This window comes from Lissotriton vulgaris, chromosome 5 (genome assembly GCF_964263255.1).
Source record: "Lissotriton vulgaris chromosome 5, aLisVul1.2, whole genome shotgun sequence".
Classification (NCBI taxonomy): Eukaryota; Metazoa; Chordata; class Amphibia; order Caudata; family Salamandridae; genus Lissotriton; species Lissotriton vulgaris.
This window is the reverse complement of record NC_141693.1, coordinates 1,370,177,741-1,370,195,817: the sequence shown is the minus strand read 5'-3', so window position 1 is coordinate 1,370,195,817 and position 18,077 is coordinate 1,370,177,741. Positions and strand designations below refer to the sequence as shown.

The 18,077-nt window shown below is 44.2% G+C and overlaps 1 protein-coding gene across 3 annotated transcripts in view; it reads right to left on the bottom strand.

Annotated features, from left to right (window-relative positions):
• PHTF1 (putative homeodomain transcription factor 1) overlaps positions 1-18,077 on the bottom strand; it is a 516,605-nt gene that overhangs the window by 263,843 nt on the left and 234,685 nt on the right. For all 3 annotated transcript variants that reach the window (XM_086923323.1, XM_086923324.1, XM_086923325.1), the window contains 3 exons: positions 13,506-13,682; positions 13,326-13,415; positions 9,321-9,542 (listed from right to left, as the gene is read on the bottom strand). In XM_086923323.1, the coding sequence (XP_086779449.1) occupies positions 9,321-9,542; positions 13,326-13,415; positions 13,506-13,682 (489 nt within the window). The remainder of the gene's footprint in view (positions 1-9,320; positions 9,543-13,325; positions 13,416-13,505; positions 13,683-18,077) is intronic.

Here is an 18,077-nt window from a genome sequence, read left to right as displayed (position 1 = left end):
AATGTGCATTCTAGTTCCGAACAATAGTTCGTATGGGCTGAAACCTTTTAGAGAATTTCTTGGCAAATTGTTTAGACTGAGTTGGACACTTATTAAATGTTTTACCCACCCATCACCCGAACCTAATACCTTCGCTGTTATAGATTGCTTTATGTCCCGGTTTTTTCTTTCCACTACACTGTTCCCTTCGGGGTGTGATGGACAAGAGTATCGCAACCCAACGCCCATACTGGCCATGCCTCCTTATAAGCTCGAGAGCTGAAAGCAGGACCCTGGTCAGAATGGAACATGGCAATTGCGTATGTGCCGATAAAGACTCGCAGATCTTTTATAACAGTTTTGGCGTCAGCCGAGCGCTGGGTCCACATCCATATGAATCTCGTACAGGAATCCACTGCGACCGTGATATATTTATAGTTGCCGTCCCTTTGTAGGGGACCACAGTGGTCCAGGTAAACACATGCTAATGGTTTATCTGAGATGAGAAGGGGTGTCTGCGCTGGTTGTTTTACTGTTGATACTTTCATTCTTTGGCATATTTCGCATTCTAATACATACTTCTTAGTTTGTATTCTCATGCGAGGCCACCAATATCTCTGTTTTAATAGTGATATTGTTGCGGAAACGCCAGCGTGTGCAGAAGCAAGCCCTTCGTGTGCCGCTTTAATTAGTCCTAACCTGTGTTCCATGTTTGGAATTACTCTATCCCCCACTCCAGGGATTCGAGCAAAAGGAACATTATTCGTATCAGTTAAATATAAGTACTTTTCTGGAAAGCCTTTTGGGAGTGTTTTTTTATCATCTTTTACTGACGCACTGACAGCTTGTAGAATGTCGCTGTCTATTTTTGTTCGTGACCGAGTAATCGCAGCTACGGAAGCCGTTTGCACAGCTGCCTTCGCGGCTTCATCAGCCAATGAATTCCCTGCAACGTGAACGCCATCACGTTGATGACTCAGAGTGTGTATCACGTGAGTCTTTTGTAGTTCCTTCTGTAAAAGAACTACTTGTTCCCAAAGCATTTTATGCTTAATTGTGCCACCTTTTGCATCTTTGAAACCATTTTCCACCCAATTCTGCAAGTATTCATTATAAAATTGTATGCAATAATATGAATCGCACACTATGAGTATGGGGAATACGCGATCGGTATTTTCCAGCGCCATCTTAAATGCTACCAACTCAGCTCGTTGAGCTGAACAATCTCCTGGAGATTGTGTTTTAGTGACCATTGGTCTAAATTTTCCTTTGTGCCAACGACCTTTAACAATCGCGCACGCAGCACTGTAAGCTTGTTTGCCCCCAACTGCGGGTTGTGCTGATCTGTCAGTATATATGATACTTCCGTATTCTTCTAGAGGCAGGATTTCAATTGGCAGAGGACATTCATATTCATATTGTAAAAACTCCTGTGTCTTTAAGTTAGGATCAAATTCGTGAACTACGTCTGTTGCAGCAAGAGAATTAACCCACTGGATCCATCTCGGATGCAAAGCTTTAGCATTCGGAATGCTCGCTTTAGTTACCGCTTCCAAAGCCGGTATGGGTGTAACGATTATTATTTGTTTACCTTGTGCTAGGGCCCTTTCTTTTGCTACAGCAGTCTGAACCGCAGTTAGGATTTTTTCCGTTGAACTGAATTTTATTTCAGCTTTTGTGTACAAATGTGATTTGTAAGCAATTGGTACCGTTTCTCCCTCATTAGAGGTCAGGTACGTGAATCCGCATCTTCCTGGGATGACTCGAATTACAAGGTTGCGTGTATTGTCACGTATGTCTAATTTTGTTTTTGCTAACATGTCTGTTTGCAGTGATCTCAAAATTTCTGTGTGTTTTTTAATCCAGTTGATTGGTTTAAAATCAGGTTTAATTAGTTCGTAGAGAGGTTTAACCCTCTCCGCATAATTTAGAATGTAAGTTCTTCCGAAATTCAGGAAGCCTAGAATCGATTGTAAGTTCTTCAGTGTTTTTGGTGCTTGGAGTACAGCGCACTTCTCTAAGAAGTTGTCCGCTAGGCTTTTTCCTTCACTTGATAATTCGTATCCCAAAAATAATACTGTCAGATGGGCAATTCGAGACTTTTTAAAGTTGAATTTGTAACCCTCTGCTGCGAACCCAAGTATAATGGTGTTCACTCTTTTCAAGTGAGTATCCAAGTCGTCGTCTGTGAGATAGATGTCATCGACATAAGATAATGCCTCATCATCATATATTTGTAGTAACTCTCTTACTCTGTCCGAAAATAGTCCTGGGCTGTTCTTGAATCCCTGTGGGAGCCTATAGAAATTTTTCTGTGACCACATTACTGAGAAAGCGGTCAGGTATCTGCTTTCTGGTGCAATATTTTGACAAAAGAAACCATTTGATATGTCTAATGTCGTTTTATATTTTTTTCTAACTATGTTATTCATTAGTGCAGCACTATGCAAATTTTGTACTACAAATGTTTTGCAACATGAGTTAAGGTGTCTGTAGTCCAAGACTAGACGATCTGAATCGTCTGGTTTGGAGACAGGAAACAAAGGATTGTTCATTTGAGAGGTGCATGTTTCAATCACCCCCTGGTATTCAAGTTAATCTAAAATCTCCCTGACTTGTTTTTTAGCTTCTTGCTTAATTGGATACTGCCTTTGTGCAGTCGGTTGACTTTTTAACTGGATGTTGTGAGGAGGAGAGTCCTCATCCCATCCTACATGATTTTTATATAATGCAGGTGCCTGGGCCACTGCCCATTTCCTTGCATATATATATTTAGTGTGAATCGGAATGTGATTCGAGAAGGCAGGCATAATCATTTCTTCGCCACGAGGGCACTCCCTGACAAACTCTGGGGGCCAGTCTTTTTCATCTAACAGAATGTCATAGCCTTTTGAGAGGTTATCCCAAAATAGACCCTTTATTTGCCTAGTCTTATCACCCTCTATACGCAGTGTTATTTCGTATATCTTATGGGGCTCGCTAACTCTGGTGTCGGCAGTTTCTACTTGAATGTATTCATTCGTGTCCACTGTCTCCAGATGACTCATCAGGATCTTGCGAGCTATGGTGATTTCTGCTGCACTGTCTAGCATTGTCTGTGCCCACTCCCCGTTTTTCAACTGTGTCCTCAGTATTCTCGGCATGTTCGATTACTCTAATACTGGCTACCTTCTTTCTTGGAATTGTGATTTTTTACTTTGAGCAGGTTCCTTGTCTTTGGACTTGGTGTGCTCTCATGGGTCTGACCTTCCTCTTCTTTCCGATTTCTGAGAAAAAGATTGAGAGGGACGTGTATCAATACTTTGATATCTATCAGGCCTTTTCAAATTATCCCTATTTCTAAGGTTATATCTTTTCTCAGAGGGCTCGCTCTGGGGAGACTGGTGTTCACGAGTCGGAGTTCTTTCCCTCCGTCGAGGAGACCTTCCTCTCGACTGGAAAACTTTTTCCTTGGGAGTCAATCAATTAATCAATCAATGCATTTATATAGAGCACTACTCACCTGGAGGGTCTCAAGGCGCTAGGGGAGGGGGGGTCCGCTACTGCTCGAACAGCCAGGTCTTGAGCTGCTTCCTGAGGGCAAGGTGGTCCTGGGTCAGGCGGAGGTGGGTCGGGAGGGAGTTCCAAATCTTGGCGGCCAGGTAGGAGAAGGACCTTCCTCCTGTGGTGACTCTTCGGATGCGGGGGACGGCGGCGAGGGCGTGGCTGGTTGATCGAAGCTGGCGTGTAGGAGCGTAGAAGTTGAGGCGGCTGTTGAGGTATCCTGGGCCTTGGTATTGTAGGGCTTTGTGTGCGTGGGTGAGGAGACGGAAGGTGATTCTCTTGTAGACCAGGAGCCAGTGCAGATCTCTCAGGTGTCCGGAGATGTGGCTGTGCCGGGGGATGTCCAGGATGAGTCGTGCTGAGGCGTTCTGAATCCGCTGGAGTCTCTTCTGGAGTTGCTGGATGAGAACAGGGGGTCGAGTGTGTGTCCGGCGTAGTGGGTGGGGGTGGTCACCAGCTGCTTGAGACCGAGGTTGGCGAGGTTGTCCAGCAGGGTGGTGGTGTTGCGGTCGTTGTTGTTCTCCAGGTGGAAGTTGAGGTCCCCGAGGAGGATGTAATCAGCGGAGGGGAGGGCGTGCGGGCTGATGAAGTCTGCGATGTCTTCGCTGATTTGTGTGCGTGGTCCCGTGGGTCTGTAGATGAGGGGGCCTTTGAGGGTGGTCTTGGGGTTGATGTGGATCTGGAAGTGCAGGTGTTCGGCGGGTGCGAGGGTTTCGTCGGTATTGGTCGTGCTGTGGATGATGGCGATGCCTCCTCCTGTCTGTGAGGAAGGCGACGTCTGGGGCTTTGGTGTCGAGCAGGTTCCAGAGCTCGACGGCGTGTCTGTGGATGGAGCGGGTGTTGAGCAGGATGCACTTGAGGTGGTTGCTGCTGGTGCTCGGCTTGGTCGGTGCTGGTGTAGTGCAGGTCCGGATGCAGGTGAACTTGCAGGAGTGGCAGCAGAAGGGTCCGTGGGTGCGTCTCGTGGTGGCTTGACCGGCGTTGAGTGCGTAGAGTTCGGTGGCGTCGTAGGTCCGGCGGGTGGGCTGGTGTCTGCGGGAGCCAGGGGTCCTGAAACTGGCCACTCTGCCACATGAGGAGAGTGGGGGGGCGGAGCGAGGGAGGAGCAGCTGGGAGGCGGGAGCGGGGCGGCGAATGGGAAGGGAGAGAGAGGGAAGGGGGCGGGGCCGCAGGGGGGCAGCGGCGGGTAGCGGGCGGGAAACGCTACCGGGGCTGGAGGGGGAACAGCGAAAAACAGAGGGCACAACAAGCGGACAGCATAGAAGGTAAAAAAGGCACAAAACAAAGATACTTAGAGCTGGGGGCAACGCAGGGAGTAAACAATGGAGAAAACAAACGGGGGGCAACGCTGACACAAGCGACGTTGATTACCGCAGCGCAGCAGAGGAACTACCGCTCCAGCAGACCAGGAGCATGGCTGAGGGCAGTGGCGGCAATTGGCAGGGTTGGAACCTGGGCTCACTCGCAGAGAGTGTGCGTGGTGCGTGGGCTGAATTGTTTATTTCCATCCCAGCTCTTTTTAGGAGTGTTTGAATTATTTTTAATAAATAATTTTTCAGGATTTTCGAGCAGTTGGGGTTTCACGGGTTTCCCACCCAAGCTGTCTCTACCTAATTCTTCATAACATTTTTCTATAATTCTGGCAAGCTCAATTGGTTGATCTGTTATATCTGTTTCCTTCAACTTCTGGCGGATCGCCACAGATGCTGCTTCTCCTTTTATATTGGCTAGTTATATAGCCGAGACCTGCTTGAAGTCTTTCAGTAATTTCATACCAAGAGTTAAAGCAGGTTCTGGACCGTATTCATTCTGAATCTGTTTTAGCACTTCTGGTATTACCGCCATTGACGGAACACCATGTGTTTTTGTGTAAATGGAAGCAAAGACTGTACCCCAAGTGTCACAGTCCTCCACATGTGGTGCGACCCCCATTGGAAGGCAGATGGTCAGAATTCTGTGTTTCTCAATAGGGGTAGTATTCGGAAATACTGCCTCTATTTGAGTAATTTTCTGTGCTAACCAGAAAGGAATTTGTTCCCGTTTTATGGGTGTTTTACCAAGACATGATTGTGTGTTCTGTGGTGTAATTTTATTGGTGTTCCCCTGATGAGGGGTCAGCTGTGGAACATTAACAGCTGTTTGGACTGTTGCAGTCCGCATTACATATTGAACTAATTGTCTATGTATTTTAATTAATGTTTTTAGCTGTGCTAAAAGTTCTTCTTTCGACATTTTCGCAATGTCCGGGTGTGGTGTGTAGCTGGCTACAACCGGCCACGTTGCTCCTGGTCTACCTAGTGTACCGAGCCTGGTAATATGATCGTTGTGTTTTAGGGCGCCTTTAAACCAGAGCAAATGCTCTTGGTATTTTAATGGGATTTCAATCTCCTCGAAAGGAGCATACTCTTCCGGTGGATCCCCTATTTTGTAATAGTGGAACTCGTGTGTTGCAGCGTTTGCTGCTGGAAATTTTATCCAAGAATAGAATACCTCTGTCTGTCGATATTCGTGTGCCTCTATCACGAAGACGACTGTGCCACCTTGTGTGGTCAGTCCATTTTCTATAAGTTTTGACGTTATAGTTTTTCTTATGTTGACCGGGATGATTATTGCACCCGGTTCAGTAATTTCACCGGGACCCTGCTGAGTCGCATTTACTGCGGCATCAACGGTTCCGTTCTCTTCTACTGAAATTGTATAAAATGCAGGTTTTTTGCAGAGCAGGTCTCCAAGGAGACAAAGATTAGGTGCACAATATTTTGGAACACTGTATCCTTCAACGTTGAATAAACCAGAGCTTTACATAGGAATCTCTTCCTACTAAGTTCGGGCGGATTTAGACCTTTCACCCACTCCAGACGTCTATTGGAGTATTTACAGGAGAAAGGGTTTGTGTGAAAAATGCACGACTGAGTTACTCTAACGTCTTGCGTTAGTTTTATCGCCTTACCAAACGTTGGGCGCCATGTAGTGTAGTTCCTATTTTCCCTATAGGCCCTGCGCATTGGAATAACATAAACAGCAGTTTGGACGTAGAAGTACGGTCTTCCAGGTCTCTACTGACTATGCTAAACTTAATTGGGTTTGTACCAACTAGCTCAGAGGTCACTGGAAACTTTCTTGACTGAATAGGAAGTGATCAGCTCCCCTGGCTCAGACAAGAAGGGATTCAGTTTTCCAACAACCGCATAAACATGACAACTTTGCTCCTTAGAATAAGAGTCAATCTCTAGAGTCGTGTGAAATAATAGACAGTTATTTTACTCAGTCAGTTGTGCAGATTACTTTCACCAAGATGCAGAGAATAGAGAGACGGGCGTTTTCAATAAAAGGTATTATTTATTGAACAGTCTTTCTTCTCGTACAAAAGAAATGAATTGCCACAATTGCAAGACTTGTTATTATAAAAAGTGCGTACAGTAAAATGAGGATTGCAAAATAATACTGTAAAAGCATTGATATGGTTTCTTAGCCATACAATGGTTAAAATGAATAAAATATATACATTCATATATACATTAGGCTAAAGTACTAAACTGGTGCTTCTAACTACACCTACCCCAGTGTACCTGACCTAAGCCTAATATTTGGGAGGGAGTAAGTAAGTAGCAGTTTAAGCTAAGTTGGTTTTGCCAAGGTTTGCTTCAAGAATTCTCTCTAAGTGTTTAGTCAACACCATACCTCTGGAATAGAATGTTGGAGGTCTTGTATCTCCTTTCAGGACTCGATATCCCAGTCACTCGCAAGAGTAGGCTGGAAACGCCGGAGCTGGATTTTCTTTGCAGTAGAAAAGACAGCGTCTCTCTCAGCGCGTCAAGGAGGAGGAGGGGCAGCGTCCGCGGGCTGCTTGCATCTGCTGGGCTCTGCAAGGGACAGCTGTTCTGCTCCTGTATTCACCACACCATCGTTATCGTAGTCGCATTTGCTTAAGGCAACGTTGGAAATATTTATACCTGAAAGGTGCCTTGTTTGACGTACGTTTTTGGACATAAGACGTCAATAAAGATGTCACTAGGAAGTGATTGTCCTTTCAGTGCTCATTAGAGTTCTATTACTAATCAAAACATAGCAAGCGGGGCTTTCCCAGGTTGCTGAGTTTTATCTTGTTGAAGAACTCGGAGTGTAATCTAGGAATCTAAGATAGTGGCTTCTGCTGTGTCATCTACTGTAATGAGCTGCAGAGGCGAGTTTCAGAAATATGGCTGAAAATATGGCTCTGATCGTTTATGCCATTATAGGGGTATGAATGGATTATAGCCGTATAGGGGCATAAGGTCACAGTTTTGATCGGGGTCCTAGATTAGAATGCGACAGAAAAGGAGATGGCAAACCACAGACTTTCAGCTCCGGAGATTAAGGGGTTTTCTATTCTGCATCCTAACGTATTTCTAAAAATAATGGCGATTCCTCCCCCCGGCCGTCGGGGCGATCTTGTTTAAGTATGGCATAATTGGAGGGTAAAGCACGGACAATGTCCGACTGGGAGCTATCATTTGTCCAAGTTTCCGTAAGGAAGAGTACATCTAAGTCACGTTCCTCAAGGAGCAAAGCAAACTCAGTCGCATGTTTAGGTAGGGAGCGACAGTTCAATAGCGCCAGTCGATGCCTATTGACAGCGTCCCCTATGCGGCTTGGTTTATCAGGGAAGAGTTTGTAACAGCAGCCAGTACAGGATTTCGTAGCAGATGAATGAGCACCCAATGCGATACAGTTCGAGGTTACACCCTTATTTAGATTAAGCAGGTCATCACGGCTATACATGATCGTGGGACCGACCTGTAGTGTAGAGGTTAGATCCGTGGCCCCTGGTGCCGGTCTGGCCCGGACGGGCACAGACGGGCTTTCCTTAGGCGCTCCTTTGGCGCGATGTTGGCGCGTCCGCTGCGCGGAGGCATGATCGTATGTTTAAGTACTAGCGCCGAGTGCCTTGCGCCTGAGCAGCTATACTGCACCCAACCTGGGAGATACCTCCCTAAGATGGACGCGTTCCTTCCACTTCAACCTCCCAAGATCGAGGCCGGACTGAGCCCTAAATCGGCACAGTCACAGAAGTGAGGAATATGTAGTTAAAAATGCCACCAAGGCCAAAGAAATAGATTAACACAAATTTTAACAATATTTTAAAAACGATGCTGTAATACAGTTTATCTTGTGCAGAAGCTATGTGTGTCTCCCGGCTTCCACCTCAGGAGAATAAACGGGTCTCGCAAGCAGCTTTCTTTCCCTGCTTAAGTACTAGCGCCGAGTGCCTTGCGCCTGAGCAGCTAGACTGCACCCAACCTGGGAGATACCTCCCTAAGATGGTCGCGTTCCTTACTATAACCTCCCAAGATCGAGGCCGGACTGAGCCCTATATCGGCACAGTCACACAAGTGAGGAGAAGAAAGGAGGTGATGTAATTTTCAAGGGTGTCTGTGCTTTTCTGGTAGTTAGAATGTTTTTATTAGATATAGTAAAACCTTTCCTGCCATTTTCAATTCAGGTTAAATATACAGCTGAATTATAAAATAATACTATTCTTGATGACTTAAAAAATATTGCCATGAGGTAATCTTAACATTTGTAATGGTACCCTAATTTGAGGCGTCATTACATAGCTCAACAGTACTCTTTTTATAAATCTTAGATGCATAAAAAGTTAAGTTGGAGGCAACATTGGCCACCCCATCATTCAAATGAGAAAGGTATAGCATATAAGAGCTGAGTTCAATAATTTAAAACAGCCAATTAGATCCCAGGAAGCATCATGTTGTTGCCTACTTTACTCTTCATAACCGGTGGAAGTTCTGCTCACTCACCTTCTGGGGAAACCTCTCCTTGAGAACCTTTTTGCTTCTTTGGCCAACTTGAGGAGCAGTACTCTGGTCGCTGTCGCTTGTGTAGGACGAATGGCATTCAGTGCCATGAAGCAGATCATCCCAGAGCATGTCTTCGGTCTCTGATCCATGATGTGAACTCTCGGAGTCCCTGCGAGAAAGGTCTAAGCTCCGTGAGCTGCCACTCACTGCAGATCGAGATCCCTTGAAAAAGAAGGTGGACAGTCTGAGCTGAAAATATGGTCACTACAAATATAAAGCGTTTATTGCATTGCACATACTGTCATGAGTAGTGCCTTAAATTACCAATGTAGCTATAACTAAAGTTGATACTCTACATTTTGTCTGCCTCAGAAGTATGACAGGTAAAGTGGCCAAACTGCACCTGTAAAAGAAGAGCTGTCACGTACAAGGGCAGATTTACTACCTATTAAAATTCACAAACATTGGGCCTGATTCACTGAGGCAAACTTACACTTTTGTGTAAGTTTACTTTTTTGGTATTCACAAACTACAAGTTCATAGTAAGCTTGCGACTGCAGAGACTCCACGGTCGGTAATGGAGAACTCGGCACATAAAATGATAGACCTGTCCTATTGTTTTATGTACAAGTCAAGTCAAGTCAAGTCATAACATTTATATAGCGCACTACATACCCAGAGGGTTTCAAGGCGCTTAGGAAGGGGAGGTGGATTATTTGTCAAATATCCAAGTTCACCACCCAGACTGTTGAGTCTCTGCAGTCGTTAACTTACTATTAACTTATAGTTTGTGAATACCAAAACGAACGTAAACTTACACAAAATTGTAACTTTACCTTTGTTAATCAGGCTCATTGACAAAAGTACATCCAGAATAATGTGGCAATTGGAGGTCTCCAGACTCACCACTGGCAATGCCATGTGACATTTCTATATGGTCTTATTTCCCCAAAGTGGAATCATACCCAGGCAGTGCACCTGGGGAAACACAGCCAGTTGTGCAAATACACATTTTTTCATTGTTTTCCTCTATGTAAACTCCCCTGAGAGGAACCCCTTTCCCTACACTATTATGATGTTTGGTGGGTGTTCTGCCCCTTTGACAATTACTAAGGTACGAAAGGATCTGTATGCAAATACACAATAGTAAATGCCATTGCACTTGCTAAGTATTCTGTTGTGAATACTGGACAGACGTAAATGCATCCATTTAGTTTATTGGGCAAATTGTGAATTCGGCCCTGTGTCATCAAAGTATAAACTGCAGGTTGGTATAACATTTCTTCAGGAGATGCTTTCACCCATTTTACTTCCTTAATAGCTTTGATTTAATATTGCGAGTAATATGTTTTAAACATACGAGATTCGTCATAACTCACCGAAGCTAGCTACTAAGCATCTAGACGAGTCGGTTTCCACGATGAGCTTGATCCTCCGAGGAAGAACAAAGAGTATTTAACAACAAGCATTTGCAATGACAAAAGGTCTCGCATTTGCGAGAGTTTAAGCTATTGGCGTTGTAAATGACAATGCCTTATATTTATCTGTTTTGATTATTAACACACAAATAAAAGGCATTGTCATTTACAATGCCAATAGCTGAAACTCTCGTAAATGCGAGACCTATTTCATTTTAAAGAAGCAGCTGCCATTGTGCCGGGCTGCTTGGAAAGTGAAAGCGTGCATGGCATGCTGAATGTTGCAGGAAAGTATGCCATGCCTGCAGTAGAAGAAATGCATTAAAGAAAATAGTGCTTACAGACTAAATAAGACATACCGTGTAACAAAAGAGGGCCAGTCCTCATGGAAGGTTACAAATGAAGACAAGGCGGTACTAAGGAGGGACTAACAAGCCTATTAACGAATCAGAAGCCAGGATTTACGAAGGACAATGACACAAGCCAATGAAAAATATGGGCGGAGCTCAAAGTCCATACTCAAATACAGCATGCCTCGCAGAGCAGCGCATTCCCTGCCCAGGCTCCAACTAAAAACTGCTACTATATTAATGCATTAGAAATCGCTTCACAACCAGCATGGAGTTGCTGTGATTAGAAACGGTGCAAACGTTGAAAATAGGCATTTACTGGTTTATGAAATAGCAGCCACGTGGACAGCACCATCTGCCTTCCATGTGGTCACATGCCCTTGATCTGTAAAGGGAATTGGCTGCAAGGAGTAGAAGGCATCATTCACAGACTCATGCAGCTCCATCTCCGTTTCTTTCTATCACTCAGCAGTTAACTTACACCTGGGAAACTCTAATTTCGTGAGCTGGCTCTTATGCTTATAAGCTTGGAGCAGTGCCACTTTCTTAGAAAGGCAGAAAGTAGTTGTTTAAAGCAGTTTAAGATTAAGCTATGGCACTGCCCATGTGGCCTTTCCCTAACAAACATAATTTACCCGTCAACTTGTACATTTTTCTCCAGACTCTGTTACTGTTTAGGGACAACCAATTAGTGAAGCTGGGTTATCAAGAGAAAGCTTTGTTCTTATAAGATAACAGGGTGCAGACTCGAGTCTTTCTCAAAAAGCCTCAATGACCCCGAAGGTGCATACAGGTTACTGTTTCCAAAGGTCGCAAGTATTTGTGTCACTCGTCATAAATACTTAATTGGCTATTATGCTTTCTCTTTATTCATAATAAATAGCGTTTTGAGAGATATTATGTGTGTGTGTGTGTGTCAGTCTGTCCATGCTGAGAATATATGTATTAATAACCAATAGCGCAATCATATCCCTATGACCACCAGTGTGCCAAAGGTAGATAGATCAATCTAGTGTGAGTTTGTGTGCTTGGGACACCTGATGCCTGCCTCCAAGTATCCTGGCCAAACAAACTATGGGGAAAACCCTATAAACCAATGGAACTTGCTTATAAAGGCCACCAATAGACAAGAGATGTTCCAAAGGCAGTAAGTGAGGAAACAATAAATAGGCAGAGGAACAGAGTACAGTGAATCATGCTTCTAGAAATGAATAATTATTCAGTTTTAATAATACAATTACTCATATTCATTGAGTAACAATTCTAGACATTGATGAGGTGCTACACCGCTGTGCATAGCAAGTGAAAATACGTGACTCATAACACAAAATTGTCTCAATCAACAGGCAGAAGAATCCGATCTAGGGGAATAACCATTCAATCAAATCAAGGTTTTTGTTCCAAAATAGTCCTTTCATTAATGTTTGGGTAGCTAAGACATGGCATGCAACGTTTCAACCCCATAGATATTATTTAACAAGATCTTTCTCAGGACAGCAGTAGCAACCAGGCCAAGCAAAGAGTGTTGTCGAACAATTAGACCATCAGGTACAATGAACGGTTGCCAAGGGCATGCATAAAAGAACCTCCTTATGAATTGGGAGGAATCTGCAGGAAGCGTGGACAATATCACTGTTGTGCTGACCCGCTTATCAGCGGCACCTCTTATCCATCTATGGGCTGGAAAATGGCTAACAAAACACTATTTTCTGTATGCTCTCGGCAAAGATACAAGACACCAAAGACATAACTCTTGAGGGACAGTCGCACACATTTGCTTGTGACAATCCTTACAAGGTTTAAACCCTTTTACTTAAGGGGGTGACCAGTTCTTGCACACTGTTTGAAATTTAGAAGAAATTCTCTTGTAAAGACGAAAGAGTGAGGGAACAAGCAGCAGCTGTGCTTCAGAGGACATGGAAACAAAGGGAATGACATCATCTCACTAGAATGGTAGTTATTTGTGGCTCCAGCATCACTTCTGGAGCGGGACGGAGTCAATGCAAGCTACATGACACCACTTACCAGCGCACAAGGGAATTACAGAAAAGGTCTCCGGATCCAGTCTGGTGCCTGAGGGTATTCACAAGGGGAGGAATCTATAGTCAAAAGTATCCTTCAGAATATATAATATATGGCCATGACATTCGGATGAAAGAATATGCACTGTTTATTCAAAACCAACAACAGAAAACCGAAATATTAGGCAATAATAATTTGGTCTGATAGCACTATACCTGACTAATGGCTGGGGACTCTTGCTCGGAGTCTACAAGACTATCCGAATCTTGAATAATGTGAGTCCATCTCGGATTTCTCTGCTTTTGCTAGCATAAAAAGACACAATAACAGCAAATGTAGGTAAATGTTGCACTATAAAGTAAACATCTAGATTACCAACTACTCAAGAAGTGTACCTGTAAGCTATTGCAAGACTGAGTTGACCTCGGCCTCCTCTTCTTGACGGCACACCTGTTAACACTGGAGGCCCCTTCCACACTCCTGCGCAGGATCACCATCTGAGCTTTGGCTTCTGTATTCTCCTCACTTGACAGGTCATCTGACATTCCATTGCCAGGCTGGTTGGGGACCACCTGATGAAATGATATCATTGTGCAGGACATTACATGGCAGGACAAGCACAAAGGTAATTCTAAGAACTTCAACTCTCACACTGACAGCTAGGTTCGCTCACTCATGTGTCATTGTGACCCCTTAGACCATGCAGCCCCATTTCAGGGGAATCCTTTGAAGCACACATTCACATATAGCAACGTGTAGAAAATGTATTATTTCAAAAATGTGATAGGGTTAGGGTGTAAAGACAGAAATACAATGTGCAGTTGCATAATGTCTCCTAATACTTTTTATCATGTAGTGATATTTCAGACTTCAAATTGCTTTATATTCTTGTCTAAAACCTCAGCCCACACCAGGGTCAAAGCCCGTTCAGGTTCCACGGAGCAGGTAGATGGTACAGAGCCTCCACCATAGGGGCTGTACGTGTTTGCCAATGATGTCCCCAGACCCATAATACTATGGCTCAGCAAACTTAGCCAAGAATAATCCTTTCCGCACTTGCAGTGAGGAATAGCAGTCATGGGCTTCTCAGGGAGGTAATGTGTTGGTGGTGGATCTCAGCACTCAACAGTGGACCAAAAGACAATTATTTAAATGTCCAAACCTGTGCTTATTTTTACAAGAAAGTACTTTAATCACTCAGTTGCACTTAATACTACACAATGCAACAATTCATCGACCACACAGGTTCCTTGAGGGTGCAATAGCATACCCCTGAAGGCACTACACTCTCCACACTCCCGTTACTACTCGTTCAAAGTAGTCCAGCTTAGTACTGGCTTCCCTCTTCATTGTGAAATTTGGAGTAGAATGAAACCGGCTCAGATGCAGTTTATATGTGGCAATTCAAATGCACTCAGTTTGCCTTTGGGTTTATGGCGCATTGATATAAGAGGCACTTTAGGAGTCCTTGCACTCTTCCTTGTACCAGGGGTAGCTCTCCAATGTATCTGGCAGGTGTCACGATGAGCCGGCAAGTGCACTAGAGTATCAAAATGGGGCACAGGCCACGTCTAGCGGGACGCTTGCCCTGTATTTGACAGAGAAGTGATGATGCCGGGGCCTGTCCAGGTGCTGGAGAGGGTTCGACAACTGCAGTCTTTGGCTGTTGCAATGCTGCAGCACAACCCGGGCCAAAGTACATTGAGTTAGAGGATAGGGTGGGGGCATGGAGAAATGTAGTGGTGGCATGGAGAAATGTAATGGCAACATGTCCATACACTATTTTTCAAGGTTTTTTTTTTGTTTAGCTGAGAATCGGGCATACGAATCGGGACTTCCAGGATACAGGAATACGGACTTATCAAGGTCCAGGAAATCCATACAGGATTATCAAGGGTTGCGTGCCTCATGGTCGTGAGGCAGCTTCCAAAAGCGTAAATTTGAATAATATTGCAGTTTGTATCAGCACAGGTTCAACACTGCCTGCCAATATACTGGTATTCATTCCACATGGAAGTATTCCCATCAATAGATGGGGTGTTTACTGAATAGCAATCCCAATATCATCGACAGGAAAAGTTTCTTGAGCCTTGAAAAAGCCCTGCGGGCGAAACGCACTTCGGCTGTTGCTGTTTCTTCGCATATTTTGTTTGGAAATAAAAGTCAAAAGACCTGATTCAGAAGTGTGGTTGAAGTATCTTTAAAAGGACATTGGATTATGGACTTATTGGAAACATATTAGGAGGAAGAATTTCCTCCATTGCTTGCTTGATTGCCTATTGGATTATAGATATAGTGATTGGGTGTGCTCTGGTGTATTGCGATTAAATATTTTTCAACGTGGCAGGCCTAGCTGTCCTATGTGGAAAACCTGAGTACAGATAAAATCCTAATTTTGTATTTTGGGGATAGGGTCAAGCTAGAAAAACTATTAAAAAAACTATTTTTAATAGTTAATAAAAATCCAATGCAATGGTGAAGTTGGATTTTTGATTAGGGAAAAGCAACATTTAAAATGCTTCCTTTTCCCTGCCTGAAGCCATGGACGCTAACTTGAATAGGTGTGAAAAATGTGCGACATGCCTCTCAAAAGCTACACAATAGGTCACTTAGATCGACAGGCTGACTGGAATGGGTAGGGATGACACCTTAGAGCTCACTAGACGGGTCAGATCTATGAGCAGTGTCACATTCTGGTTGACCGGTCAGCTGGGGTTACAAATAACACTTTGATGTGCACTTGAACAGGAGGAAATAGGATTCATTGATAATTCTTGTGTATCCACAGACTTCTGTCTCTGGATGTATTTGGAGTACAGTGGCTGCTTCAAACTGGTATTCAGTGTTTAATAAGGGAGGATACTAGGATTACCATAGTACACACCCCAAACCTCAGAGTCCATGTTGAGTGTGACCAAAGACTATCCCCATCTCGAAAATGCCCACAGTGGGTAGGGTTGGCCCCAGGAACCTTTAACCTATAGATGAAAGTGTGCACAGGAGTCAGTCCCCCCCACTAGCCTATGCCAAGCATAAACGTGGCCTTTCCAGTCTTCTACTTCAGACCACTACTGGACCTCAGGAAGAACAAAAAATGACTGGATCTGTGGACTGTGACCTGAGCAGAACCCTGGATGGCTGATCCTGCTTCTTCTTGTACCCAGGAGAAAGAGTGGAATACAAGAGTCCTAAGGCGAGCCTACTATTAAAACTATCGGGAAACCGTAAGCTACACAACTTTCTGCAACTGTTGACATCTGCAAGACACCCTGTGAGTTTCTATGTGCCTTCACTGAAGTCTGAAGGGGCTTTAAAAATGTACACCGGTGGTTAGTTGGGACTTCAAGGACTTAAGCCTGATTTATCTCTTGTTGGACGGGTTGCTCCTTCACAACAGTGACAGATATCCTGTCCGCCAAAATATAAATCCCATAGGATATATTGAGATTTATATTTTGGCGGATGGGATAACCGTCACCATTGTCACAGAGTAACCCAGCTGCCGAGATCTCAATCAGACTCTTAATCAGAAAGTACAATCTTTGACCAGAACGAATCTGGTTTGTGTATCTAACTCGCTGTGCATCGTGGGCGGCCTCAAATTGAGCAAAGGTCCCAGTCTACTGCGATTATCATTGGCAATTTAAGCTTCTTCTATTTCTATTCTAAACTTTGAAAATTAATATCTTCCTTTCCCCTTGTTGGATTTTTGTCATTTTGGTGTAATTTAGCCCTTTTTTTCCGATTCGGTTTGGGATGTTTATTGTTTTGCATTTTGACTTTATTTCTATTCTGGTACAGTATACTACATATATTGCCTAAGGTGAAACCTGTCTGCTCTGTGCCATAGCTACCAGGAGGCTGACTCCAAATTAATTTTGTGACTTTGAGGGATTATTTCTTGAGGTGAGTAGTAACCCAACGCAAATATTAATCCAATTTCCTACACATATCCTATAAAATGTTCAACATCCTTGCCTCTCGCAGTTGGATGCAACCACGGATAAAAACATGACCCCCCTCAGGGTGCAAGAAACTAAACCTGGTAAAGTGCCCAACCATCCACAAAAGCATCATGCTCAGATAAAGACTAGTCTGCAAATAAAACATATACACACTGACCACCATGGTCAGTGGTAACTGTTGTTTGATGACCACATACCCTACTTAACAAGTCTTGTATAAAATAAATAAAGGATAACTTCAGAATTCGAACAGTAATAATGAGGCAACCATAGTCCACCTGACGCACCAATCCACTAAGGTTTTGTAAAGTTATGCGGATATGTAAATGTAAATGTATTTGAGCTTATATAGCGCACAGCTACCCATAGTGGGTTTCCCGGCGCTTGCTTAGGGAACCCGTCCTGGTATTCCCCTGTGAGATAACCCCGGCAGGGTATCCACAAGGTGAAAGCCAGGCATCCCGCCACGAGAGGCCGTTGTGGAGATTAAGCAAGCTATTGCCCAGAGTCGCAGAGTGTGAACCCGTGAGTCGAGAAGGCACCGGAGCGAGAATTATCGAGTCAGTGGAATTTTTAGCCCAAGACCCGCAGAGGCGGGGAATTGAACCCTGGTCCAGGGCCGATCTCAGCTTCCGGGTCTGCCGCCTCTAACCCCTGAGCCACACTTCTCCACACATATTTGTGTTGTAACAATGAAAAGAAGTAAACCTCCAAAATTAGTGTGATAAGTATGGTTGCACTGCATCGCCAGTGTTTTGTGGAGCAATCGGAAATAGATAGGCACACTAAAATGCGTGGGGCTTACTCTTAAATCAGCTACCAATATCACCAGATATTCAGATCCCCAGAAATGACATCATTAGGGATTCGAAATTTCACCCCAATACAAATATAACACGCACAGCTGTGCAGAATCGCCCATGAACAGTGACCAAACAGCACACTGACCGAGCATGAGTTCTCCTGCAGGTATACAAACCATCTCTCATGCAGGCGCACACA